General features: G+C 47.9%; 1 protein-coding gene across 3 annotated transcripts in view; it reads right to left on the reverse strand.

The window, feature by feature from the left end:
- Positions 1-27,061, reverse strand: part of HEXD (hexosaminidase D) — a 750,596-nt gene that overhangs the window by 475,525 nt on the left and 248,010 nt on the right. For all 3 annotated transcript variants that reach the window (XM_069654607.1, XM_069654608.1, XM_069654605.1), the window contains exon 5: positions 14,246-14,333. In XM_069654607.1, the coding sequence (XP_069510708.1) occupies positions 14,246-14,333 (88 nt within the window). The remainder of the gene's footprint in view (positions 1-14,245; positions 14,334-27,061) is intronic.

Below are 27,061 nucleotides of genomic sequence, written 5' to 3' on the forward strand. Positions count from 1 at the left end.
GGGAGGCTGTTCCACAGGGAGGCCCCAGCTGAGGAAAGATCTCCCACCAACTCGTTGCTTAGAGAAGCGACTGACCCTGAGGGAGTTGGAGGCGGATGAGCAAAGAGCTCGAGAAGGGAGATATTTAGGAAGAGAGAATTGAAGGTATTGAGGCCCCAAACCCCAGAAGGCCTTGTGGACAATGCAGAGGGTTTTGTACTTAATCCTCGCAGCCACTGGGAGCCAGTGCAGAGATTTCAGTCCTGGAGAGATACGCTCCCTGGGCTTGAGGCCAAGGACAAGTCTCGTAGTCTTGTTTTGGACGAGTTGCAGAGGGCGGAGAGTAGAAGCCGGCAGATCAGATTTGGAAAGAGGCTGTTGCAATAGTCCAGCCTAGAGAGAGCCAGAGCTCTGGAGACAGTGAGCTTCGGTGGGAAGGAGAGGAAAGGAAGAATACCTCTGAGGAAGTACAGCTGGTAGTGTGACTTTTAGAGACGTTAGAGATGTGAGGAGAGAAGGAGAGTGTGAGTCGAAGATGACACCAAAGGTTTTTGCCTCACAGGTGGGAGCAGGAAGAGGGCCAAGAGAGGCCGGCCAGAGAGTGACAGGAAAGGTGGGAGCGGGTGTGCCGATGAGAATCACTGTCTTACTGGCATTAAGGAAGAGATCATGGGTGGCACACCACTCCTGGATGGCGGACAGTCAGAGATGAGAAAGGGAGAAGAGGGGGCTGAGGGTAGCCCGAAAATGAGCTGAGTGTCATCCGCATAGCACTGGAAGTTGGGGCAGAGCGCTGCAATGCAGTGGACAATAAGTGCCAGGTATTGGTTGAACAGCCAGGGAGAGAGGTTAGACCCCAGGAGAACACCACAGGTAGAGATAGAGGAGAGGAAGGACCCAAGTTGAACCTGGGAGGGTCGATCAGAGAGGAAATAAGTCAGCCATGCTAGGGCCTGACCGGTGATCCCCAGGTTATCACGGAGACGGTTGAGCAGGATGGCATGGTTGACTGTGTCAAAGGTAGAAGAGAGATCAAGGAAGATGAGAACACAGGGGGTGTTGGAATCAAGGTTGGAGAGCAGGTCTTCACGGGTGTTCAGGAGAGCAGTTTCCGTGCTGCTGGCAGCTCTGAAGCCAGACTGATGATCATGGAGACAACCAACAGATTCAGTGTGAAGATTGAACTGGGAGATGGCCATCTTATCCAAGAGTTTGCCAGGAAAGGCGTGATGGAGATTGGGCGATAATTAGCCAGGCAGGAAGGGTCGGCAGAGGGTTTCTTAAGAAGAGGGTGCACATGGGGAAGGGAAGACTCCAGTGGCGAAGGAGTGGTTGCAGAAGTTGGTCAGGGCAGGAGCCAGAGAGTCAATGTGGTCCTTGATAGTTTTGGAGGAACAGGGATGAGACTTTTCTTTTTTTTTTTTTGAACACTTTATTTTTGGATCAGAGGAATACAGGAAAATCAAAACAGTTCAGAAACAGTAAATTAACCTTCTAAATCAACCTCCCTCTCTTTCTGATGTTAACCAAAAATTGGCGAAACGTCTCAACCTCTGAAAGTTCGTCATTTACTATTTGGAAATACCCCCACTTCTTTCCCCCCTCTGTCTTCCCCTTCCCTCCCCCCACCCTGCTTTAACTACCACTTCATAAAAATATCATAATACATTACAGAGATCAACAGATGAAAGGGTTCCGTTTAGGGTTAATCCCGAGTTCATTCCTCTGTGCCGTTATCCCTCATATGACATGTATACTCCTGAGAAGCCGGGGTTTAAAAAAGAGGGCCTCTCTATCGCTCGCACACAGGTCGCCAAAAATGTTTGATATTTTCCAGCCGTAAGTGCACAGATTTTCTCCATGGCTATCACTCCACAGATCTTGACCCACCACCTTGCCACTATGGGACCCTCCTCATTTTTCCAGTTTTGCGCTAGGGTCATCCTTGCAGCAGTTAGCAGATGAGTAATGAGAGAGGCGGTCGCCCCAGCCATTGCATATTTGCCCTCAATCGGGACACCTAATAGGATAGTTTTCAGGGACATCGGAAGGTCCACACCTGTGATATCTTTAATGTGGCCCAGAATCTCCTTCCAATAGACCGTTGCCTTGGGGCATGACCACCACATGTGGATTAGGTCCCCTCTCTCTCCACAGTTTCTCCAGCAGAACGGCGAGTAGGTCTTGGTGATCTTATGTAAACGGTGCGGGGGCATATATCACCTAAAGCACATTTTATAGGCGGACTCTTTGATTGAGGTACATTTGGAGGCACCATGAGCTCGAGACCATATTTTGCACCACTCTTCTTCCGTTATGGATTCTTGCAAGTCTCTTTCCCAGTTCACTTGATATAGGAGGCGATCTGACGTTTGGGAGTTTGAAAGGAGTTTATAGAGTCTGGAGACCCCCTTTTTGGGCAGGCCCTCCTGTAAGGTTAGTTCCAGGCCGGACGGTGATCGTGTGCCCACTCTTTTCACCATGGGTTGAGTTATCCAATGTCTGATTTGCATATACCTGTATCGCTCCCGGAGTAAAGTCCGGGTTATGTAGTATAGGTGAATATGGATCCAGACCCGTTGGGATACGTTTCTGTTTCCTAGCAATGTCCCAGCTCTGCAAGGTCGAGCAGCAATTCACAAGGGACGCGAGACTCAAAGTTGTAATGTCTCGCATTGGATTCCATAGATTGGCATTGCCAGCCTCCGCACCGACTGCTTATAGGAGCTTGTATAAGTTGCAGTGTATAGATCAGCAGACAGATCTCAGTCGGGATGTGAACTCAGTTATCGTATAGCACCATTAGCATTTCTGGAGGTCCTGGCATCCTCATGGGCCATCTAATTTTGATTCATTTCTCGCTCTGCCTCTGCGCGCCGTGGACCATTCCCACGGGTTGGGCCCGGGATCTTGTGGCTGTCGTATCTTGTCTCTATCCGGAGAGTTCGGAGCTTCCTCCAGATTTAATAACGCCTGACCCTCCTCACATGTAGTTACTCGCCTCCGTTTTCCTTCCCAATTGAACATTAGGCCAAAAGGATACGCCCATCGATAGGGGATTTGTTTTCCCTGTAAGGTTTTTGTCACCGGGGGCATGAGTCTGCGCTTGTGTAGCGTGGAAAGGGCGAGGTCCTGGAACAGTTTAATCTCGTGGCCATTAACTGTCAGGCCGGTGCTGGACCTGGCAGCTTTCAGGATGCATTCTTTCGTTGTGAATGAGGCGAGTGCCACCAGCACATCCCGTGGGCGGGCCCCAGGGTCACTCCTTCTGGGACCAACCCGATGTATTCTATCAAATCCAATGGATTCTGGTGGTGGATCATGTAATTTGTTACTGAAGGCCAATTGGAGTGTCTCGCGGAGTTCGCCATCAGGGATCGTTTCAGGTAGCTCTTTGACTTGTATGATGGAACATCTTGATCTATTTTCAAGGTCTTCCACCTGTAGTTCCAGGTTGTTCGTAGCAGTTGCTATTTGGTCCAGCAGGAGGCTGGACTGTTTGGACTCTTCAGATAAGGCGGAGAGGCCGCTTTCAACTGTGTGAACTCGGTCCCCAAGTTCGTTTACCTCTTTCCGAATTTCCTGCAGAGAGGTTTTTATGTCTTCCCTCAGTTGACCTATTTGAGCCTGAAATGCTGTGGTCATCCTGGCTTCCATACCTTTCAGACAAGACAACAGTTCTTCTTTGTCTGCATCCATGGTTCTATGAGGTGTTTCCGGGGTGGCTCAGCTGATTCCAGTTGTGCTTGCTGGAGAAACTGATCTTGCTGCTTCGTCTGTCCCCAGTACTTAGCTAGTCGGTGTTCTTGTCTCCTTGGCGAACCTTTCGACCTAGGCGGGGTGCTTTTAGTTCTAGTGCCCGGCATCTGAATTGGGGGCCTGTCCCGGGTGAGTCACTTTTATATTCTAGGTGTGCACTGTTGGGAGGGAACCCGATGACTTTTGAGGTGCCAGGTCAGCGGAAGTTAGGGTCAATGTGGTCCCAGTTCTGTGTTCATGTGTTCATGTTGGACCCTTATTGTCTGAGCCAGTTGGGGGGGTGCGTTAGGGGTGGTCTCAATACATCTGTTTCGTCAGACACTTGGCTCGTGTAGACTTCGGTTGGGCGCATGAATTGGGACCAATTGTTATCGATGGACAGTGCACGTTTTACCTTGCGTGTTATGCCCGTTAATCAGACTGTTCCGCTTGACCCCCCCGTCCCCGAACCGAAGGAGTTCACAGGAGTGAGTGGGGCTGCCTTAGAGTCTCAGCCAAGCAGGTCGTGATGCTTGTTGGGTTGATTGAACTCACCCCCCCGGCTTTATTATGTTTAGTGTCCGCGCTGTCTGTTTCTCCTCTTCATCGGGGGGGTAAATATGCGCAAGCAGACTACTCTGGGTTTGCAGCCTAGCCTGTGGAGACCTCTGTGAAGTGGGTGAGGAGGGGACAGGGGAAGCACCTCTCACCTTGGCAGTCGAGTTGGATTCAGTTTGCAGGCCTCCGGTGACGGCGAGCCTCGACTCCTGTGCTCGCGTGTTGTGTGACAGTTGGCTCCACAGCTACGTTGTTCTATCCAAGACACTCCGAGTTCCTGCAGAGCTTTCCCTGCCAATCACGGCTCCAAGGGGGACCAGCTTCAGGTCAAGTGTGTGTTTACTCCTCCGGCCCCGGCGCTAAAGCCCCCAACCACCGCAATCCGAGGGCAGAAGGAGGCCCGTGTCTCGGCGTCGCAGGATTCGGTTATTTCCGGCTGCAAAGGAGGGGTGTGAGGGGCGGGGGACGGTGTACGGGCTCCGTCCCCGTCCACGCTGCTGATGTGGCTCATTAGATTTGGTCCCTACTGGAACCGCCTTACTTGTTGGCAGCCGTTGTTTAAGCCGCGTGACTTCACCCGAGTTGCGCCCGCGTACGATGCCCTTCTCAGCCTTGCATCGAGCGCGGAGGGGCCCGCAGTCCGGCACCTTAGTCTCCGCTGTGGGGGCGGGAAGCTCCGTGTGATTGCGCGACAGCAGATGGAGCCTGCCAGAGATCCGCCGGGGTGGGGGAGGGGCGGCCGCTCTCCACAATTATAAGCAATCCAGCTCCGTTGCGGGTCGCAATGTATTTTCGGGTTGCACCCGCTGTCTCACGCGTTCTCGGATGACGTTACTTATAGTTGCTGCAGTTGATATACACCTTTGTAAGCTTTTGTTTTATCCGCCGGTGCAGAGCGCAGGGGACGTGCGTCCACTTCAGCAGGTGGCCATCTTGGAATCTTGATGAGACTTTTCTAGATCAGACTTGTCTAGAAACCTCATCTGGGGAGAGCAGGGGGAAAGGCAGAGAAGGAGGGAGGAGAGGTGGCTGAGGAAGGGCCAGAGGAAGAGCAGGGAGGAAGGGGAGAGGAGGAAAGTGAGGAAAGGATGTCCTCAGTTTTATCGGCAAAATGAGAGGCCAGTGCCATGCAGAGGGCCTTGGAGGGGACAAGAGAGGTAGAGACTGTGGCAGGATTGGCCAGTTCCTTGCACATTTTAAAGAGTTCGGCCGAGTTGTTAGATGCCACAGAGACGCTGGCTTGTATGTGAGCCCTCTTCTTGGTGAGGACAGAGCAGGTATTGCCTTTGGAGCAGGCGGCAGGCCAGTTTGTCAGAGGATGTACATGAAGCACGCCATTTCCTCTCAGCCACCCTGCACTTGCGTTTAAGGGTGACGAGGTCGGAGTCGTACCAGGAGTTGCACTTGGCTTTGGGCTTCAGGCGGATCCTCATGACAGGGGCAAGAACATTGAGAGTATCAGATATAGCAGAGTGGAGCATAGAGAGGGCTGTGTCAGAGTGTGAGTCAGCCATAGGGGGATAGGGGGGGTGAGAAAGTGGCAGACGAAAGCCTCAACTGACACCCGCTTCATGGGTTGGATGACCAAGAAGATGGGTGGAAGTGATGGAGTTGGCTTGGCCCGAGGTGTAGAGAGGGTGAGCTGGGAGGAAAGGAGAAAGTGATCACTCCAAGTGAGAGGAGTGGTGAGAGGGATAGAAAGGGGAAGGTCTGAGGATATCAGAACATCCAGGGTATGCCCTGCAGATTGAGTCGGGCCAGAGGGGAGAATAGGGAGTGAGAGAGAGTCGCAAAGGTCGCGAAAGAGTCCAGAGGAAGGACTGGAAGCATCCAGGTGGATGTTGAAGTCTCCAAGAAGGAGGAGTTGAGTGGTCAAGACCAGGAGGGAAGAGGAGAGGTCCGCCCACTCAGAGAGGAAGGAAGTGATCTGTCCAGGTGGCCGGTAGATAGTAGCCACAGTAAGGAAATGGATAGGAGAGAGAGAGAGAACTACAGACGAGGCATTCCAAAGAGGAGTAAGCCTGCGTAGGAATAACAGAGGCAGGAATCCACTCAGGGAAGATCAGGGCTACACCCCCACCGGATCGATTGGACCTGGGCGCAGAGAGGATCTTGTAGCCATCAGGGAGGAGAGTGTCAAAACTCGTGACAGAGCTGGCCGTGAACCATGTCTCGGTGAGACTGAGGACATCGAGGTCAAATTCCTCCAGTAGGCAGCAGATGTCGGAGGAGTGTTTGACAGCTGAGCGAGAGTTAAGAGTGGCAATATGGAGAAGGTTGCCATTCTTGAAAGACTTCCGGGGAAGGGTACATATCAGAAGTACGCCCTGTGGGGGGGGCAGAAAGGGAAGGGGGAGAGGGCAAGGTAGCCAAGGAGGAGGCAGCAGAGGGAGGCGGGAAAGCCGTGGAGGGGGGACGGCAGGAAAAGAAAGGAAATTGATGAGGTGCGGGAAGCGTCTATCGAAGAGGAGAAGGTTGGCCTGAGGGCCTTGGACGGTACATTCACATAAATATTAATGATGACCTTGGAGGAGTGGAAGGAGGCCAGGAGGACATCCCACCGGGTGCCACCATTAATGGAAGAAGAAAAGAAAGGAGAGAGCACAGAGACTATATGTATGGTCCATTGGTCTGCTGAGGGAACGACAAAGAGGATGTCGGTGAAAGTGTGCCTGGGGTAGGCACTGGTATAGGTGTCAGCGATAGGGAGGCCTGGGTTGGAGACCAGGATGTCCTTTTTAAACTTCTTCCTACCAGATTAAATGAGGAGAGCAGGATAGTCGATAGAGAAGCAGTTAGGAAAGATAGGAGAGACAGAGAGCACCATAGAGTAGGTATAAAGAGGAGAGAAAGGAAGAGAGAGGGAGGGGAGAAAACTAGGGAAGGACAAGGGCAGGGTGCAAGCAGAGGAGACAGTGAGGCGACACAAGTTGAACAATAGGATAGGACGACAGACAATCAGATTTTAAATAATCTTACAGTGCAACTCTAAAACAGGAGTAAAACACACCGAAGTCTGAGAATCCGAAAAAGGGGAAAAAAGGCCTAAGTTTCACAACCTGAACGTGACCTCTGCACCCGCCACCCCTGGGTCTACCTCAACTGGACCAAGCACAGGAGAAAGTGCTCCCAATGGAATATGGAACCTCAGCAGAAGTCTCTGGAGAAATTGAAGTAACGGGGGGTGGGGAGGTAAGTCAAAACACCAGTTACGTCCCACACCTATCCTCCATAGGGTTACATGGACTCAAAATCCTATCTCTTCTTGAATCATATGCTTTTCTATTCACAAAAATGTATGTATATATGTATTTTATAGTAAGTGTGTGACAATATTTGCCTAGAGGTTTCATTGATTAGTGTGGATTTTAACTTACCAGTCTGTCTAACTGGAATTAGTGGACGTGCTCTGTATGGGTCAAATGATACCCCTATACCACTCTCACTCCCCTCTTAGTTCTAAGCCTTACAACTCTGCTACCTAACTTAATTGAGTTTGGCAAGACTTCAGTATCTTTTCTGTTCACCATAATAGGTTAGCCTCCCAAAATCCACCTCCTATGGTGGATTTTGGAAATCCATCTTAAAACTGTTGTAGCAGCGCAGTAAGAGGTGCAGAGAATGTCGTGTGGAAGATAGGCCATGCAGCTATGGCTGAGGGTTAGAAAGGTGGTCATATGTAAGCAGATGCTGGGGACAGCTGTGAAACACCTGAAATTCAGAAGTCGCATTTCGAGCAAGTCCACCTTAACTATGCACCCCCAGTTGCTCAGCGTATGAATGCAATGATGACATTAATGGTGACATCACTAATTACATCATATGTGACATCACTGACGTGATCAATAATTACAACATTGTCATTTAGAAAAGAATGTGTTCATGTAATGTTATTACAGTAAGGAGAACTGTACGTTTAAATGTGAACATTAAGTATTGTCATTACACTTACTATTAAACATGCTTCTACGTCTATCTATTTTTTTTTACTACTACATATACTTATATATTATGTTTGAAATACCTGAAGTAGATTTACCCGAATCAGGTACCTTCCCTGCAATGATGTATTGTGATTGCTTACTAATACGTGATATTCAAACAATTTGTATAAAGTTACATATTTTTATTTTAAATTGTATAAGTTTATCAGTACTTTAGTAATAATACCCAATCTGGATTGGTTAATGGCCCAGGCCCAAGGTACAGTGCGAGACCTTACTGATGGGCCCAGTGCGTTTACCACCTGATCCAACCCAAGAGATCAGGTGTTATTGCTATTAGCACCCACAGGGTTTTTAATCCGGAAACCCGGGGTGTTAAGAGCAAAGTATTTTGATTGAATGAATGGCACGCCTCGCAGCCTGCCTTTCATTGAATCAAAATACTTACTAAAGATGGCCTCCATGGATCAGGAAGGCATGACTCCATACAGAGACCCTCTTCCATTTCTATGGCGGCTACAGTGTGGCAGCAGCAGAGGCGACGGGTGCAGCCACCAGTGAAGTAAGCAGGTAAGTGAGGCTGGGGATGGGACGGACGAGACATTTGCAGGGAAGGGAAGGGTGGGTGGGGGGATAAGATAGCAGTGCGGGGGAAGCATTTCTAAGGTTGCATGAAACGCAGATTTAGATCAGTATATTTAGCCCATGATCCAAGCCACCTGATTGGTTGTTCTGCCCACCTGAGAGCTAATACAAATGAATGCTCCACACTGTGAGGGAGCAGAAGTATGACTCTGACACAACGGTGACATGCTTTCGTGTATATATTTCTATTAACAAAAAAACAGTTGGAAAAATGCCTTTCTATCCCTAAAGCTAAGAGGCGTTTCCCTGCCTCAAAAGAAACTAGTGAAACTGTCAGGAAGTCAAACTAAAAAGTCAGTCACCATTGTGTCCAAAAACACAAACAATATAAGACACTGTACTTCAAATAACCAATGTTCTTTGTGGTTTCAATCAACAGAAAAGTTCCCAGCCTCGCTGGTCATAAAATGATGTAAAATGATAATATCCAATAGTTCCAGAGGATACAGAGTTTTCCAAAAACTCCTACTTCAAGTTTAGAAAAATAATGTCAAGAAAATACTCGCCTTTTCTTGGTAGTCTTTTCTTGGAGGTGTTTTGTCTTCTTTTCTCAGTTCAGCTATGTCCCTGATTTTATAGGGGTATTATTTTTCTCCCTCCTTCTTTCCTGTTTATGGTAAACTTGCTTTACTCTCCTGCCAAGCATTTTCTGTCTATCCACTGGGATGAGGAAGAGTAACGCTCTTCAGCACACCTTTTTACACCCTTGATGGGTTTCCCATTAGGCTGGGTTTACTCTCCGACCCAGCACTACTTACTAGAACCACTGTGGAGAGCCTTGGTTAAGTGGCGTTTGCTGAGGTGTTTCTTCAGGGTTTGATTTAACTCCGTTCCTTCCCTAGGCAGCGTTGCCTCTAGTCCCAGAGTTCACTCTGCGCCAGGCCAGTACCTTTGTTTTCTCACTTTCCCCCAGAAGCTCACTGTCTCCAGAGCTCTGTGTTCTGTAGGCTGGACTATTGCAGCAGCCCCTTTCTAAATCTGCCTCTATTCTTCGACCTTTACAAGTTATCCAGAACAGGACTGCGAGACTTGTCCTTGACCTCAAGCCCAGGGATCGTATCTCTCCAACTATGAAATCTCTTCACTGGCTCCCTGTGGCTGCAAGGATCAAGTTCAAGACCCTCTGCATTATCCACATGGCTTTCTGGGGCCTGAGGCTGCTCTACCTCCAACTTTCTCTTTCAAAACACCTTACTTCTCAAGCTCTCCGCTCATCCACCTCCATCTCTCTGAGGGTCAGACGCTTCTCCAAGCAGAGAGTTGGGGACAGATCTATCTCCTCTGCAGGGGTCTCTCTCTGGAACAGCTTCCCTGCCTCTCTCAAACATGTAAACAACTCAAGACCATCCTTTTCGCTTCTGGCTGATGCACCTGACTGCTCTGTGCACTGGTCACCCTCTGAACTCGGGCCCAGGCTCCCGCATGTCATGTTACCCTTGCACTGCCTCCCACTGTCTTTCACCTTCCTCTCGGACCACAAATCAGTTACAGAGCTCAACGGGCCTGCTCGGACACCCACCCTACCCACATATCGGTGAGGCGTTGGGGTCTAGAATTGCGTTGGTGGTTTTCTCGCTCTTCACGCTTCAGTCCTCCACCCGTTTCAACGTCCCCTGCTCATGCAAGCACTTTACAGTCCGTTTGCCAATTTTCCTTCGATTTCTCCATCTCAGTTTCCCTCTTCGTCTTCCACAGCTTCTGCTACTACTACTACTTCTTCTTCTTCTTCCTCTTCTTCTTCATTCTACATCTCATCCTTCTCCATTTATTCTCGAATTACTTTTCACGACTAGAGCATTGGTTAGAGTTCTCATGTCTTTCTCTTTCATCCCCCTGGGGCCTCTTCATCTCAGTGGTTCTCACATAAGTAGCAGGTTCCAATTTACATATGGATAATGGTTTATGTGTATTGGTGTATTGAAGGGAAAGTTGCGTAAACTTTGCAATGCCCTGTTCTACCCATAGGGGAAGAGTGTTCTCTCCCTTAAAAGAAGGGACGATACCCTCGGGTTTGTCACAATACGTAATCATATCATAACTCTTTACCAGTCTACTGTTCCATGTCATGTTGTTATTGATGTTCTATCATTTGTGTTTATTGCATTTGTGCTTTTTATAATACAATGTAATTTATGTTTAGATAATAATCAACACAATTTACATTTAGTTTGTCCAACATAACAATGAAACAGCTTTGTTTGTTCGATTAAGTGTTAAGTGTAACACAATAAAATATGTTTTAAAAAAGGTCAACAAAAATATTCTAACATATTTAATTAGTAATGTCATATATGATGTAATTATTGATCTCATCAGTGATGTCAAGTATGATGTTATTAGTGACACCATCAGTGGTGTTATCATTATGGTCATATGCTGCGCAACATTGGGCGCATAGTTATGGTGGACTTGCTTGAATTGCGAGTGCTGAATTTCACAGGTTTTGTTGCATTAAATCTCAACACCGTAACTCTCTCAACTAAAAAAAAAATCTCTTCTTTTCAAGGGTTTTGTAATACTATAGGTTCTTTGGCGCCCACTAGCCATGGCCTTGACCTTGGCCACTGTACATGTTGCACCAATAAGTTTCTTTGGGCCCACTAGCCAGTGCATATGCCACAAAGACCCATTGCCCGTGCCTAACAAATGTGATCACACCAGGAGTAAAATGTCTTATTTTTTCACAATCCATTCTCACGAGATTCCATGGGTGTTCCCCTGATAATGGCAACAGCAATCTGATTCTTGCAAGATTCCCCTGGTATTAATGCGCTAAAATCAAAAACTCATTCCCATCCTCACAGGCATCAACATGTGCCCCCTCCTCCTTCTTTGGTCCCCCAAACTCAATTGCTTTTTCCATCCCTGCCCCACTCCCATTACCCCTTATTATTCTTTGGTTTGTCCTGCGGCAGGACTCTCACAGGATTCCCCTGGTACGCCCCCGATTAGACGAAAATGGTCTAACTGTAAATGGCTCCCCAAACCACTAAACTTCTCATGGTGTCCCTACTTCCCCCTCCCCACCTCTAGCCTAATGTGATTACAACCCTTTTCCTCCACTGAATAACCTTTTGGGCACTTTTCATTTTTGGCTTCCTCAAGCAAAATAAATGTTGACTTTTCATTTCTGAAAAGACTCTCTGCAGCAACCATGGAAGATATATACATGTTTTTGGATCAGGGGCCACCCCCGGCCTTCTCCGTTCAATATTTTTAAAACTATTGGACGAATTTTCTCCAAACCAGTCAAGGAAATAAAGTCAACGCTTTGTGGCCAAGTTGTTTTTCATTTGGTCCAAATGCATCCAGCAATTTCTACTTTACAGCTTCCCACAAATTGCACTTTTTCTCGATGGGAAAATAAATGGGAGTAGGCCAAAAACAGCATTTTTTCTTATTAACTTTTTATTTTTTAATAAATCTTTCCCAAAATTTCCAATTTGGGGGTGGGGGAACATGACATTTTATTTGGGAAAATATCATCCAAATACATGCAGTGAGCCAAAAGTTGTTAGCAATAGAATTTTGGGAAATGTCTATGTACAGTGGTTTCACCTTGCCCTATAATACATATGTTAAGTTGGGGTGGGCGTTATTGAATGTGTATGCAGGAAACCTAGCAGCCTTGATTCCCCACATGAACAAGTGTACATCTGGGGCATCGACCGATCTCTGGGTGCTTAAGTTCACTTGCAATGTATGTGGCTATATCGGAAATGTATTAAATGGTGACCACTAGAAGCACTAGGGCTATATATAAAGTTAAAGAATGGGCATTCTCTTCTGCCTGAAAGTGCAAAGGGCAGTTTGCTTTGTAGTGGCTGTTAGGCTACAAGCAAGATCCCTTTCTTACTTGAAGGGTCATTTATACAGAGCATGATTTGTAATCAGAACACTAGGACTACTGAATGTGCGTAGAAAATGGTTTCATATATGAACGTGCTGCAGGGTTGGCCCACTGACATCATGAAGCTTAACAACATCCTGATAAATTATGGTTGACACAGCCACAAGCCTTCCCTTCTTGCAGCATCAGCCTTTCCTGACTCTTCAAGGAGCACTCTCCCTGACTCTTCATGGAGCTCTGCGCCAAATATTTTGATCACTCATAAAACACTGGGTGCGGAGGATAATTTGTAGATCAAAGAGAGTGGGGTAAAGGGAGAAACTAAAAATGCACAAGAGAAGATAGAGGTGCGATCAGGCACAAGTTACAGGCATAAGAGGACAAAGAGGGCTGTAGCAGGCTGAGTAAAAGAGAGAAGAGTGAGCAAGATGTGAATGTGCGCTGGGCATAAAGGGAGTGAGGAGTGTGTTTGTGCACGCAATGCACAAAAAGTAGAGAGAGGATGCAGAAGAGTGGAGAGCACAAGTAAAATGGGTGCAGGGAGAAATGTATAGAGGAATAAGGAATGTATAGAGGAATAAGGGACTAGAGTGCAGAAGAAAGTGTTACATACTATTGAAAAGTGTAGCCATTCAAGTGTGCATGGTAGAAAAGAGTATGCAGAGTCGAGAACCTCAGAAACAGGTATAAAGGAGCACTGAGGAACACAGGTGTTATGGAGAAACGAGAGCACAGAAAGGGATGGTGTAATGGAAAAACCACAGGGGAGAGAGGGGAATGTAGGGAGAGATTATGGTGCAGGGATGGGAAAGGCACCAGAGAAGGGAAACGCGCAGGTGGGAAGATGAAAGATGAGAGGCAGTCAGGGGGCTTAAGTGAGAAAAAGCAGTGCAGGAAAAGCACAGCTTAATGGAAACGATTAGTAAATTCTATCAATTCTAAACACACGTTATGAAGCATAGAAACCATGACACTCCAACACTGTGTTAAAATGATTTCTAGGATATAGACACAATTTTATGAAGAGGTGAAAAAGCACTGAATCACTGGTGCCCCATGGGTATGCCATTGCCCCTGCGTGCACTGAAACCTGCCTCAGTCACTGAAGCTAACCGTGACTTGTGCTGTCCCCAGTTTGACAGCTGCACATTACTGTAGCCATGTATCTTTACTATTGACACTGTACCATCGGAAATAATTGGATTTTCTCAAGTTCTATAAACCCTATCTAACATTACATTTGGCTCTCAAACTAGTTTTCAGAACATTAAGTGACTTTGTGGACGGCAAGAATTGGACAGAATACTCTAGATGATGCATTATGAAGCATACACGACACATCTACACTACACAAGTATTTGTATTACTATGCAACATCAAAGGATGTCTCAAAACAGCACAAGGATGATAAACAGTTGTCTATGAGATGTGTTAAAAAGAAGATAGACAGTTAACTGCGTGTCCAAAAGACTGTGCTGAGGTACCTTATGCCCTCTGGAGGCTAACAGCCCTAAAGATATACAATACTTGCCTCCAGATGTCCGAAGGTCTGGACAAGGGGTATGACCTCAAGACTGTGTGCATTAGCCAGATTCTGAATTTCTTCAATCTCAGCATGGCTAGATTAGAAAAGCAAAGAAAGGGTGTTAGCAGCCATCAGACAGAACAGTATTTACCCATATACACAGGAAAGGTAGCTCTAACAACATCTCAAAATCAATTAATTTGCTCCAAAATCAAGTGCTGTTACAGAGATCCTCAAACAGTAAGGTGCGGCAAACCCCTGTACTTGGCTCTCCATTATCGTGTATAGCAGTGAGTGGGCAGGCGTTACAGTACTCCAAGTCTCCCATATTGTCCCTCCAGTGCCTGTGTTGCACTCAGAGGAAGGTTCTGGTGGAAGAAGATTGAATTTAACTTAATGGATGAGCCTGAGCACTAATGGTGCCCATGATACTTAGCCACATGCAGGTGTGTAACTGGACACATAATCTCTCCAACTGTTAGGGCAAGAGCATTGATGCCTTGCAATGGTCGCCATTTCATTTTAACGCTCCATCCCACTCTATATCCGTTAGCACACAGGGATTAGTAATTTGGACTCAAAACAATGTTGCAATGCAGGTTCTGCCAGGTTCAACCCAGGCAGACATAGGAAACCCCAGGGAGATGTTATTATTTACTCTCCTGTAAACTAAACATATACATACACTGTAGACGTTCTATTCATTGCAGTGATAGAACTTGTATTTATTTGTTTATTGTGCATTTTTAAGGTGCTCATACATCAAGTAAATTGTGTTTCAAAGCACCCACAAGGCAACGGGCAGGGAACATGGGAATGGAAGGCAATTATAATAACAATGAAGAAAGAAAGATGCGGTCCTACTAGGCTTTGTGAGCATTCAGAACGTGCAAGTGCAGAGCGAGAGGGCGGGGGGGGGAGGGATTGGGAGGGTAAGTGTTTAGGAGTGCCACGAAGGGAAGTGCTAGGGAATAAATTAAATTGCAAGCAACTGTTAAGTGCCAGGCAGAGATCACTTGGAAAGAGTGGCCAACTGACAAAAGCAATAAGTGCAGGCATGTGAGATAGCACAAGCCAGTGGGGACCCAGCAGCAAGTGCTGCGAGTGGGCTTAAGCTGAATGCTATTGGGGTGAGGGGTGGAGGCCAGGGCCCAGAAGGACACATAAGGGCCCTGGTCACCAATATAAGCAACTACGGGATTAGCAAGGAATGGAGATGGGGAAGGAGGAGGTGAAAAGGGAAGTCTTGAGGAGCTTCCATCATTTGAGGAGGTCCGGCACAAGACGGAGAGGAAGGGGGAGGCTGTTCCAGAGGAGGGAGCCAGCCGAGGAAAGAGATCGGCCACAAGCTTGGCACTGGAGGAGCGTAAAAATCTGGAGGGAGAGTATTTGGTGACAGACAGTTGTAGATAGTGTGGTCCCTGGCCACAGACAGCCGTGTGGATGATGCAGAAGGATTTTAATTTCATCCTTGCAGCAACCGGGAGCCAGTGGAGAGATTTTAGTGCTGGAGGGATGCGGCCCCTGGGTTTAAGGCCAAGGATAAGTCTTGCAGCCCTATTCTGGGTAAGCTGGAGGGGTCGTAAAGAGGCAGAGGGTAGATTGAGGAAGAGGCTGTTGCAGTAGTCCAGCCTAGAGTACCAGAACTGTGGAGACATTGAACTTCTGGGGGAAAGTGAGGAAAGGAAGGATTCCTTTGAGGATGTAGAGTTGAAAGTGGGCCTTCTTGGCAAGGTCCTGCATGTGAGGGAGGGAGGAAAGAGAGGAGTCGAAGATGACTCCAAGGTTTCTGGCTTCAGAAGGAGAAGGGGGAGCCCATAGAGGGTGGCCAGAGTGAGGGGAAGAAAGAGGGAGCAGGAGTCCAAATGGGTAGGCTCTCAGTATTGCTGTCGTTGAGACAGAGATCATTGGAGGTACACCAGGACTGGATGGAAGATAGGCAGTCAGGAATGATGGAGGAAGTAAGGACAGGATAATAGGGTAGTTTGAAGAAGAGTTGCGTGTCATCTGCATAACACTGGAAATTAGGGGAGAAGGTGGAAATTAGATGTACAAGCAGAGTGTGAGGAAGGCATGGTATCAATAGCAGATGCAGCATAATAGATGCAAGTTTCAAAAACCTTTATTTTGTGTTTTAGTAAGGTTGGGATCATTCCTAACTGGCCCTAACTCTAGAATGGGAGTAGTCTCGACCATTAAATCAATAACAAACAATAACAAGTCCAAGTCAGTCTAGTCAAAATAAAAAAGGCCTATACTAAAATAAACTAACCTTGCCCTCTTTCTTATATGACCAATGTGTAAAGGGAATATTTAAAAGAAAAATAGTTGGCTTCATTACGAGTGAGGCGGAAACCGTGCTGGAAAAACCGGCAGGTAGCCGCCGGACCCATAATGATTTACAGGCGCTTGACTTGCCGGAATAACCAAGGCATTACAGTTCCGGTGGTCCGGTAAGTCAGGCGCTGGTAAAATGTTGATCCCCACGGGAATGGGGACCACGGAAGCAGCGGCACCGTTACGGTGCTTCCGTGAAAGTCTGCTGGTGGGTGCCGTTGTGCCCACCAGGGTCAGGCCTGGCGGGCGGAACGGCACCCGCCAGCAGACTCGTAGTTTGCCGGTCCGGAAACAACGGCACTGGTAAGCTTACCGGCACCATTTTTCCAGACCGGCAAACTTGTAATGAGGCTCAATCTCTCAAAAGATATGTCAGAATGGCTTAGGTAACAACTCCCTTCCCCACGTTCAGAAACACAGGGTCTCGAGAGTTTCTTAAAGTGATAGGTGGCTGGCACAGTTCTATCAATCTGGCACACTTTGGCTTACTGGTACAATTCAACAGTTCAGGCTTGGGCTTCAAGCTTTTGACAGTTCAACAAATTCTTGTACTTTACCACAGTTCAACACAGGCTTCCCTACGCTGGGCTCGAGCCTGTCTTTCTTTTCATACTTCACTTTTACTTTGCCACATGGGTCTTCCTCCGCCGGACTCAAACTCTCTTCTCTATGTGGGGGTTCCCTTTCCCAAGTCAGTTCCATACAACTTTCACCTTACTTTACTTTCACTTTCGAAAACTGCAGGGAGTTTACATAGACCTCCTAAGGACCACTTCGACCACTCTTTAACCAAATTAACAATCTTCATCAATTCTCAACACTAACGCTTCTTGGTACTTGTAGTTCCTTGGAATGATCCTTTCTTTCCTTTTGCCCTCTTGGTGTGCTTAAAGGTCATACTATGCCCTCTTGGCGTATAAACGTTCATATATTTCAGTTTTCCATTCAATCAACTTTTATTCATCATCGCGGTTACTTTCTTTAATTCGCTTCCCGATTTATCACAACTTCAAACACTTTACAGAGACTTTTGAATGTGCGCATTCACCTTGCAGGATCACTCTGTTACTTTGTATATTCTCATTAAAGTTCAGCGATTGTCTTTTTCATTACGCGTTTATCAGTACACAGGCAGCCTTCAACTCTTGCTACAGTTTCACTTGCTTTTAACAAAACTGGGCCATTGTTGACTTTGATAACTCACTGGTCGTGTTAATTGGGTTTCTTTCTTCGCCGCCTTTCATGTAGCAGTTAAGGCACCTACCAGTACCTCCTCTGCTCCTCCCCAACTTCTTTGTTCACCATAGAGGGGAGTGGGCCTCCTTGAAGCACTTTGAAGGTAAATCCTTCCGTCGGTCTTGGAACGCTTACGGCTTTCCGAAAGTATGGAATTCTCGCCTGCCTCGCTCTCGTTCTACGCAAATGCCAAACAGCCCCTTGGCCTTCCAACTTCCATAGCCTGATTCGTATCAGCCCTGGAAGAGCTGCTCTTTCTCATACCAAGCCTCGCTCAGAGTGTGTCTGTGCGCGCCACCTTTTATCCTGACAGTTAGTGCTAACAAGTGGCAGGTGTGTATAGTTAGGATTACGTGCCTGACTCTGCCTGATCTCATTAAACGGACAGGACCATTGCAAGTCATGAGAGATAATCTTCCTGGCTTCATTCCTCATCTTAGTAGTGTAGTCAGTGTGAAGTGGGGAGGAATTATGGGAGCTGTAGTTTCCCATCAAATAGTTAGACATAGGGGTTTGATTTGTTGTGGGAAAAGGGGGATACCATGTATCACCATCATGTGCTTCTCCCCCACTCCCGGAAGACTGCATACCCAGGTGATCCTCCCTTGCTTGTCCACCCCCAGGGTCGGGATCCAAAAGCAATGGCCTTTCCCTGGCCACCTGAGTACGGGATTCCCGGGGACTCGGTTGTAAAACACCCTCTGGTTTTTCATAGGAGCAAGATAGATATTAAAGAGCCAGGGAGTAATGTTGGATCCCTGGGTAACGCCACAGGTGGTGAAAGAGTTAAGAGAGAAGAGATAGGATAGAAGATAGAGTCCAGAATAACCTGGGAGGGACGGTCGTTGAGAAAGGAGGTCACCCAGTCCAGTGCCCGCTCCGAGATACCCAGACCCTGTTACTACATGTGTTTCACCTTGCCCTGCCTATAAATCAAATTTAGCTGTGCCACGTTGCTACATGTGTTTTCATTTTGTCCTGCCTAAAAATCGAATTTAGCTATGCCATCTGCAGACACTACTGCCTGCCCTCTGTTTCACCTCCTCCCCTCCCCTTCCATCCTACATCACCCTCTCTGTTAGCACTCTCTTCTCCTATCCTCCTTCTATCCTCTGTGTATTTTTGGTGTACTGTCCCTCTTATGTTCTTATCCCCTCCACCCTACTTGCCCATTTCCTTACCTTAAACTGCCTAAACTAGTCAGAGCACAGAAATGCACAGTAGTCTACCTTTCCTAAATTCATAACCCTTCCCCTCTCACCCATCCACCCCCCCTTCACTGTTTTTATGTCACACCACTATATATTTGCATGGTCCACATTATCTTGCCTTGTATAGTAGCCTGTCTGTTCTACCCTCCCCCCTACTGCCTTTACTCTATTTGTGTAAGGCATTTGGAAAAACTAAGGACGGTCATCTGACAGGAAAGAGAAGAGTTATCTTCAGGGTTATATGTATTAGTTGCACATATTCCTGCACTTACCCTGCGCTGTGCAGGACTGTATCATTCAGAAAGTCCAGGGCTCTGAATTATTTGTTTTTTCCCACTGCCACTCCCCCCCACCTCCTTAGCGCCTTGAAATACTTTTCTGTGTATAGGCGCTATACAAATAAACAATACATAAATAAATAAGTAGGATGAGAACAGCAGGAGAGTTAGAATTGAGAAATGCAAGCAGTTCTTCATGGATGTTCAGGAGAGGAGTTTCCATGCCTCTGGATGCTCGGAATCCAGATTAATGTCCGTGTAAGCAACCAACAAGCTCAGTGTGCTGGGTCAGTTAGTCGAAGACCAGCTTCTCCAGGAGTTTCCCAAGGAAGCGAGTGATAGAGTTGGGGTGGTAATTAGCCAGACAAGAGGGGTCGGCAGAGTTTTTTTTAGGAGGGGGTGCACAAGAGAGTGCTCAAGGGAAAAAGGGAAAGACCCGGTAGCAAAGGAATGATTGCAGGAATCAGCAAGTACAGGGGAAAGGGAGCCGATATTGTCCTTAATGGTTTTGGAAGAACATGGGGAGACCTGTTTGGAGGAGACCTTCATAGAGCGGACACCTCTAGCCTCATTGGATGTGATAGGAGAGAAAGACAGAAGGGGGATGGGTGGCCATAGGTGGCAGGAGGATGGGGAGAGGAGAAGTGGAAAGAAGTGCTCAGGATGTCCTGAGTTTTTGCAGTGAAGTGTGTGGCCAATGCATTGCAGAGCCTTAGTGAATTGTGGGATTTCTGAACATCCTCTGCGTTTGGTATGAACAGTTAATATTTATTTTAGTTGGTTAGCACATATACACTTGCTCACAAAATCATCTTCTCTATCTCCAACATGTTTAGCTCCCACCCCCATCTGATGTCAGGATATAGGTATTCTACTACTACTTCCTAGGGACTGTCCTGGGTTATACCCAATTTCCTTGATGCCTGTGACACATGCCATTTCCCCCACTCTATACATTTAAGTTAACTATATGCCATTCAAGCTTGTTCCTTATATAATTGTGTGACACGGTTTTAGGATCCATCTATGTCTCACTCCTCAGGCATTACAGACACATTTGTCTCTCTGGTTCCATTTAAAGCAACATAACTGCTTGAGGCACAATGCTTGTCTACTAGCACCATTGATGTTAGCGGAAAAGACAAATTCACACATGGCTATCGCAATGCATGTAGAAAATTGTGCGGCACATCCCTGATTACAGGGGAACAGTCCTAGGCAGACACTGAGCATGAGCCTTCTGGCTACAGCCAGGAAACTCTCACCTAACACCCACTTTGCAGACCAATTCTGGATGTGTTGCGTTTCTGTCTGATCTACAGCTTTCAGTTGAAGAGCCTAATGAAGGCAATGGAAGACTTCTGCAGGAGGGCCAACCCCAGGACACCTCAGGGACACGAAGAAGATGAGATCCATTGAGGGTCACCAAGGTCAGGTGGCAACACGTGATTGTACAGCAGCGAACACAGGAGCAGCCCCATCACAGTGTGATGAATCCAATGGAGTCAACACGGATACCCCGGTGGGAACCTCCTCCCATGTGGCCTGGGGACGGCAGCAGCTACCTGTTCTTGACCCTGGGGACGGTTCTATGAGGGAGGATCACATGGGAGGAGACAACTACCAGGGAGATGTCATGGCTTCATTGGATGAAACCAGTGCTCCAGATAAGATGTTGAAGTGGGAGTAAAATTATTTTTTAGGGAGTAAAAATTTAAGTCCAATTTCCAATGGGAGTATTTTATATGCAAGGAAAAATATGTTTATTTTTCTTCAAATTAGAATTTTCAACCACAATACAATGTATAATGCACCATCCAAAGGTTCTGGTATAGACAAGAGCCCCGAAGGGCCCAAAACATGCAACAACTGCAAGTGGCTCCCCACCCCCACCCCTCAATCCATCCACTCCCCTCCCTTGGTACTTCTCCATTATTCACAAGTGTCACTGCTATGCTCTTCCAGGCATATTACTTATCAAAATGTAAAGTCTTTGAGTCCGCATTGTAGTCCCTCCTTTCACATCAACCCCTCGATGGGTCATATCCGCAATTTGACTTTTCCTCCTTAGTGAGCACCCCCTTAATAGACCACATAAAATATTCCCTGATACAAGAGGTTCTTATATGGTCACATTTCCACCTGCCCCCCTCCAGACGTCCCAAGATCTTACACACGTGAGCTACAGAGTCTGATTAACATGTTTCTCAATGAATTCGGACCATTCCATCTCAAAAGGGCCCACCAGGCCATGAAGCCCCGCCGTAATTCTCGCCATTACATACAAGTTCCTAGCTACATTAATCCACTCACTCTTACAAGGGAGGGTCTCAGACTTCCATCTGGTCGCAAAACATGCCCTTCCAGCCAGAAGCAGTGAAGCGGCCACTTTGGGGAGCCTCATATGTTCCTCCTCCTCCTCCTCTAGCCCAAACAGAACCAAAAGGGGAGACTTCATCCGGGCTATGCCGTCTAAGCGGGTCATTCCAAGTTTGAAGGCAGCCATGGTGCTATTAGCACCATGGCTGCCTCCAAACTCGGGTCGGGGTCCGTGGTGTTGGAATGGGGACTTACCGGGACATTCCGACCTATGCGGACCCGGTAAATCCCCATTTTTTCGAAAACCATTCCCCATTTCCATTTGAGCCCCCATAGGGCTCAATGGGATGGGGAAGGAGCTATTAGCTCCATGGTCCCTTAACGGGTCCCGCTAAGACAGGCTGGTAAAACCAGCCGGTCCTGGTGGGACCCCGCTAAGGGACTTTGTAATAGGGCAGAAGGGGGTTAACGGCACCGGCATCCTTACCGGTGCCGTTAACTCCCTACCGCCAGGGTCGAATGACCCCCTAAGTCTTTTATACACCCCAGGACCTCATCCCAAAAAACCTGCACCCGTAGGCAGTCCCACCACATATGCCAATCAAAATTTCTCCCACACCTCCTCCAACACTTGGGACTTGTATTAGGGGACGTCCTACAGCGTCTTACTGGGTCGTACTCCCATCTATGGAGTAGCTTAATGGAATGGAGTTTATATTGGCAAGAGATGGATGTCTGCACTACGCCCCTGCACAATTTATACAATAGGTCAGTTTCAATGTCAATTCCAAGGTTGCGTCTCAGTTTATCGATGGCGCCCTCACCCCGCCCGGCAAAAGTCCCATACATAGCCGAGATCAACCCCTTCATTTCGTTCCTTTTATCCAGGAGCGATTCAAAGGGCGTGAGGTTCCTTTGTATCTTTTCCCTCAGTTGTGTCCCGTTGAGGGCCCCTTTCGACTGTAGGTAGGTGAATACAGATAGTTTACCTATTCCCAGTGAGTCCTCCAGCTCAGTTATGGTGACAAAAGGTACCTACCCTCCAGAGTTGGCCTATCCTCTCGAGTCCAGCTTCATACCATTTCTGGAATCTTTCAGGGTTTGGTATGTCCCGCACCCCCGGGACCCATAGATGTCCCAGTGGGGAGGGCCATGTGGTGACCCCCTTCATGTCCCCCGCTTGTTGCCAAATATCCCACAAGGTACCCACAATAGGGTGATCACAGATCCTCATTGGGATTCTGTTTCTAGGGATCCATACCCTTTTGCCCACCGTAGCAGGGTGGAGCAGCAAATTATCGAACACAATCCACTGAAGGTGCCTCTGAGATCGGAGATGAGGTATGATTACTCTTAGCTGCGCCGCCTGATAAAATAGTTTCATGTCTGAGAGGCCCACCCCACCTTTCTCTTTGGGTAAAATCAGTGTATCTCTGGGGATCCATGCCTTTTCCCCCCTGCCAAGAGGAACCGTTAGATACAGCACTGAATCTCTCTAAATAACCCCTCCGGAATGCGAATGGGAAGCATCTGGAATGCTTAAAGAACCCTGTGGAGAACCACCATTTTAATTGCATTGAGTCGCCCCAGCCAACAGATCGTTAGCTTACCCCACTTCGAGAAATCTTCCTTTATTTTGTGCACCAGGGGGAAAGATCGCCTCAACTAGCTCCCCACAAGTTCTTGTGACATTTATACCCAAACATATCATATTATTCAGACTAATCTGCATACCCAGTGGTGTGAACCTATCTATTTCCCCGTCTCTTTTCCAATCAAGGGGCAAAAGCACTGATTTGGGCCTGTTCATTTTCAGTCCTGCCCCCGGCCATACTGCAATCAGCAGTGAGAGCGCTGCGGGTACAGATGGCAGTGAGTCCCTAACATACAGGAGCATATCGTTGGCAGAGTGCAATTTTGTATTCTACCCCTCCAACCAGAAATCCCACCACTCCTGGCTCATCCCTAATCCTTAGAGCTAGAGGTTCTAGGGAGAGTGCAAACAGTATTGGTGATATGGGGAAGCCCTGCCTTATTCTTCTACCCAGTTGGAACAAACAGGAGTATCCCCCATTCACAATAACACTCGCTCTGGGGGACAAATAGAGGGTCAATATGCCCTGGAGCAAGTTCCCCCAATACTGAATTTGATGAGGACAGCCATGAGAAAGCTCCACTCCCCCCTATCAAACGCCTTATCTGCGTCAAGTGATAGGAGGGTCGGGTCCACCGCCATGTCTCGGGAAGCGTGAATCATATGAAGGGTCTTCCTCATTGTATCCGCCCCCTGTCTTCCCCTAATGAATCCCACCTGATCTGGGTGGACTAATATTGGCATATGCCCGTCCAATCTGGTCACCAGGATCCGAGTGTATATTTTCACACCTACGTTCAATAGGGAGATCGGGTGGTAAGAAGCGCATCCCCGGGGGTGCCTCCCCTCCTTATGTCTCACTGTAATGAGTGCCCTCCCGAATTATTCCAGGGCCTTCCCCATACTTAGTATTTCATTGAACAATTGTGTCATAAATGGTAATATGATGGGGAGAAAGGACTTATAAAACCCGGTCGTGCATCCGTCATCCCCGGAGGCCCTACTCACTGGAAGTCTACCCACTGGTCTCCTTACCTCTTCTTCCGTTATGGGGGCGTTCAGTGCCTCTGAATCTGTATGACAGATCTTGGTCAGGTGGATCCCTGCGAGGTACTGGCATGGTCATCAGCTTCCTGGCCGGCCTCTGAAGTGTACAGTGACTCATAAAAGGCTTCTGCAATCCCATGGCCCGGTGAGTCATTTTCCCCGTCTACCCCATCAATCCCCATGACCCACCTTTCAGCCCCTCAAACGAGCCGCCAGTAATGCATCGACATTATCCCCCTTCTCAAACTTTTGCTTCAAATACTGGAGGCTTCGGAGTATCTTCCCCCATTCCAATAAGCAGAGTTCCTCCTTTTTACCACTCGCAGCTGCAAAATGTTCCTTGCGCCTTCCGGACAGTTCATGTGCTAATTTGTCCAACCTTTGGATTTCTTCCCACAACCTACCATCAATTAATGCCTGTTCCCTTTTTCTCCTGGCCCCTTTTCTAATTAAAATCCCTCTCCAAGTGGTCTTTCCCGCCTCCCACACAATGTCCCGTGCAACCTCCCCCGTGTGATTCATTTTGAAGAATTCCCTAATTTCCTCAGTCAGCTCAGTGTGAAATACGGGGTCCTTCCATAGTAATTCATTGCACCTCCACTTCGTCCCCTGCCCCCACTGGAGTTCAACTGTGACCATATCGTGGTCTGACCAGGATATCTGGGTGATCACTGAGTCCATCGCCTCTTCCCACAGTTCCCTCGATATATACATGTAATATATTCTGGTATATGTACCATGTGGGGGTGAGTAAAAAGTGTATCCCCTCTCACTGGGGTGAAAGTGTCTCCATATATCTCCCAACCCGTATCCCACTAATTCTTCCTGGAATTTGCAGTGTCCTGATCCGGGAAAGTCCTGTACCGTATCAGGTAGTGTCTGCCTGTCAAGCTCCTTATCCGCCCATATATTGAAGTCCTTCCGGTGATGAGGTGGCACGTACTCTCAACCAATATATTTGCCATGACATTCCTCAAAAACCTGAGCTGGCCCTGGTTTGGGGCGTAGAACGTTGCATACGAGAACCACACTCCCCTTATGTTGCCTGAAACCACCAGGGCCCAAACCTCACCGTCTGCCCAGGGCTTAGGGAACTCCATCCTTAGCGATCTGTTAACCAGGATCCCCACCCGCCCCTTCCTCAGTGGGCCCGAGCCCCAGTATTGGCTGCCTATCTGCGCACTCGGGATCCTCCTCTCCTCACCCCTGGAGAACCTAGTTTCCTGCAGAAACATTATGTCCAGACCCGATCTCCGGAACTCCCTTGCTACTAAAGACCTTTTTGTGGGCGAGTTGAACCCTTTGACATTTAGGGTGCCCACTTTTAAAGTGTCCCCTCGGGGAACCCCTTGAGTTTTAGCCATCACATTATCCCTGTAAGGGGTCTCGTTTCTCGCCATCCGTGAGGGATGCAGAGTTCAGAATAAGCAGTGCCATGAAGTTCTAGGCTAGAGAAAACAGATCCTGTACCAACAGCCCCCCTCCCCCTGCTGCCCTCCTTCCCCTCCCACCTTCCCCCCCCCCCCGTCTCCCCCCAAGGATCCGATCCCCCTCAGTTAAAGATAGCAGGTTAAAGATAGCAGGTTAGATCAGAACCACCTAGGCACCATACGAGGCACATTCCCATCAAACCTCTCACATCAGATTGCCCCTCCTCGCCCACCCCGTCCGCAAAAAAATAAATAAACTCTTAACAGGCCAAACTCATCTTCCATCAATTACCAGATCCCCTCTTCGAAACCTTCATAAGATTACAACATATAATGCTTAACACACACCTTTCGTGAGGAGACCCCAACGAGGTCCGCCCTGTATTAGGCCTCTCTCCAACTCCAGGCCGCTCATCTGAGCATGGTACAATGCAAGCTTAAGTTTCAGCCCCTGGCGTAGTGCCCAGTTTCCTATACATTCTGGAGCCCGGAATGCGCTTCCTCCTAGAACCCTTCACTTGCAAGTGTCCTTCCTGCCCTTGGCCCCTCAAGGTCCGCTTCAGTCTCTCCGGAACCCTGAAAATTCTGAGGTTATTTCGACTTTCCCCGAGTCTCGAGGTCATCCATTTGGAGTGTCATCTCCTCCTCCTGCCTTTCGTTCCGAAAGGCGCACATCCATCTGGGTCTCCAAGTATCCAACGAGGAATGATTATGCTCTACCTCCTCCAACCTCTCCACCATTTAACGATTCTTTGGGTAATCTTATCCACTCTCCCACTGTTACGCTCACCTGGTCTCTGCGGACGCGTTGGGGCACGGTTGCAGCCCTCCTGGGGGTGAGGTCGCTTGGTTCCGACTTCGCCCTCTGTGCTTATGTGGTGACTGGTGGTAAAAGGTGATGCTGCTCGGAACTGCTCCTGCGTGGAGAAAAGGGGACGCGAGTATGCCAGCTTGTGTGCCTGATCCCCTTCCAGACCCCTTCTCCCAAACCGTGGTACCCGTGGAATGCGCTATCCCTGGAAAGCTCACCTGTTGATTAGTTTTGGCGAGCCCTCTGTCCTGCTGCTTCTGTCAGGGGCGCTTGTATGATCTGGACTGAGTTCCTTCACTGGTCCCTTGCATGTGTTAGTCCAATCCTGCTGCGACTAAGCCACTATACTTCAGGTAAGTGTTACTGTTTGCCTTTGTCTTTCCTCGTCTGTTTTTGTTGTATTGTAAATTTTGTTGTCTTTTATTGCTGTCAGTTCTGCTTTTGATGTTTGCTCTTTTGCTTTCTTCCCTTGCAGGTGATGTTGCCGGCCTGGCAGAAGTTGCAGAGCTTATGGCGGCAGCCGGAGAGAACGAGGAACGAAGCTGCAGCGGTACAGTAT

Source organism: Ambystoma mexicanum, chromosome 3q (assembly GCF_040938575.1).
Source record: "Ambystoma mexicanum isolate Mex_15411 chromosome 3q, UKY_AmexF1_1, whole genome shotgun sequence".
In the NCBI taxonomy this organism is placed as follows: Eukaryota; Metazoa; Chordata; class Amphibia; order Caudata; family Ambystomatidae; genus Ambystoma; species Ambystoma mexicanum.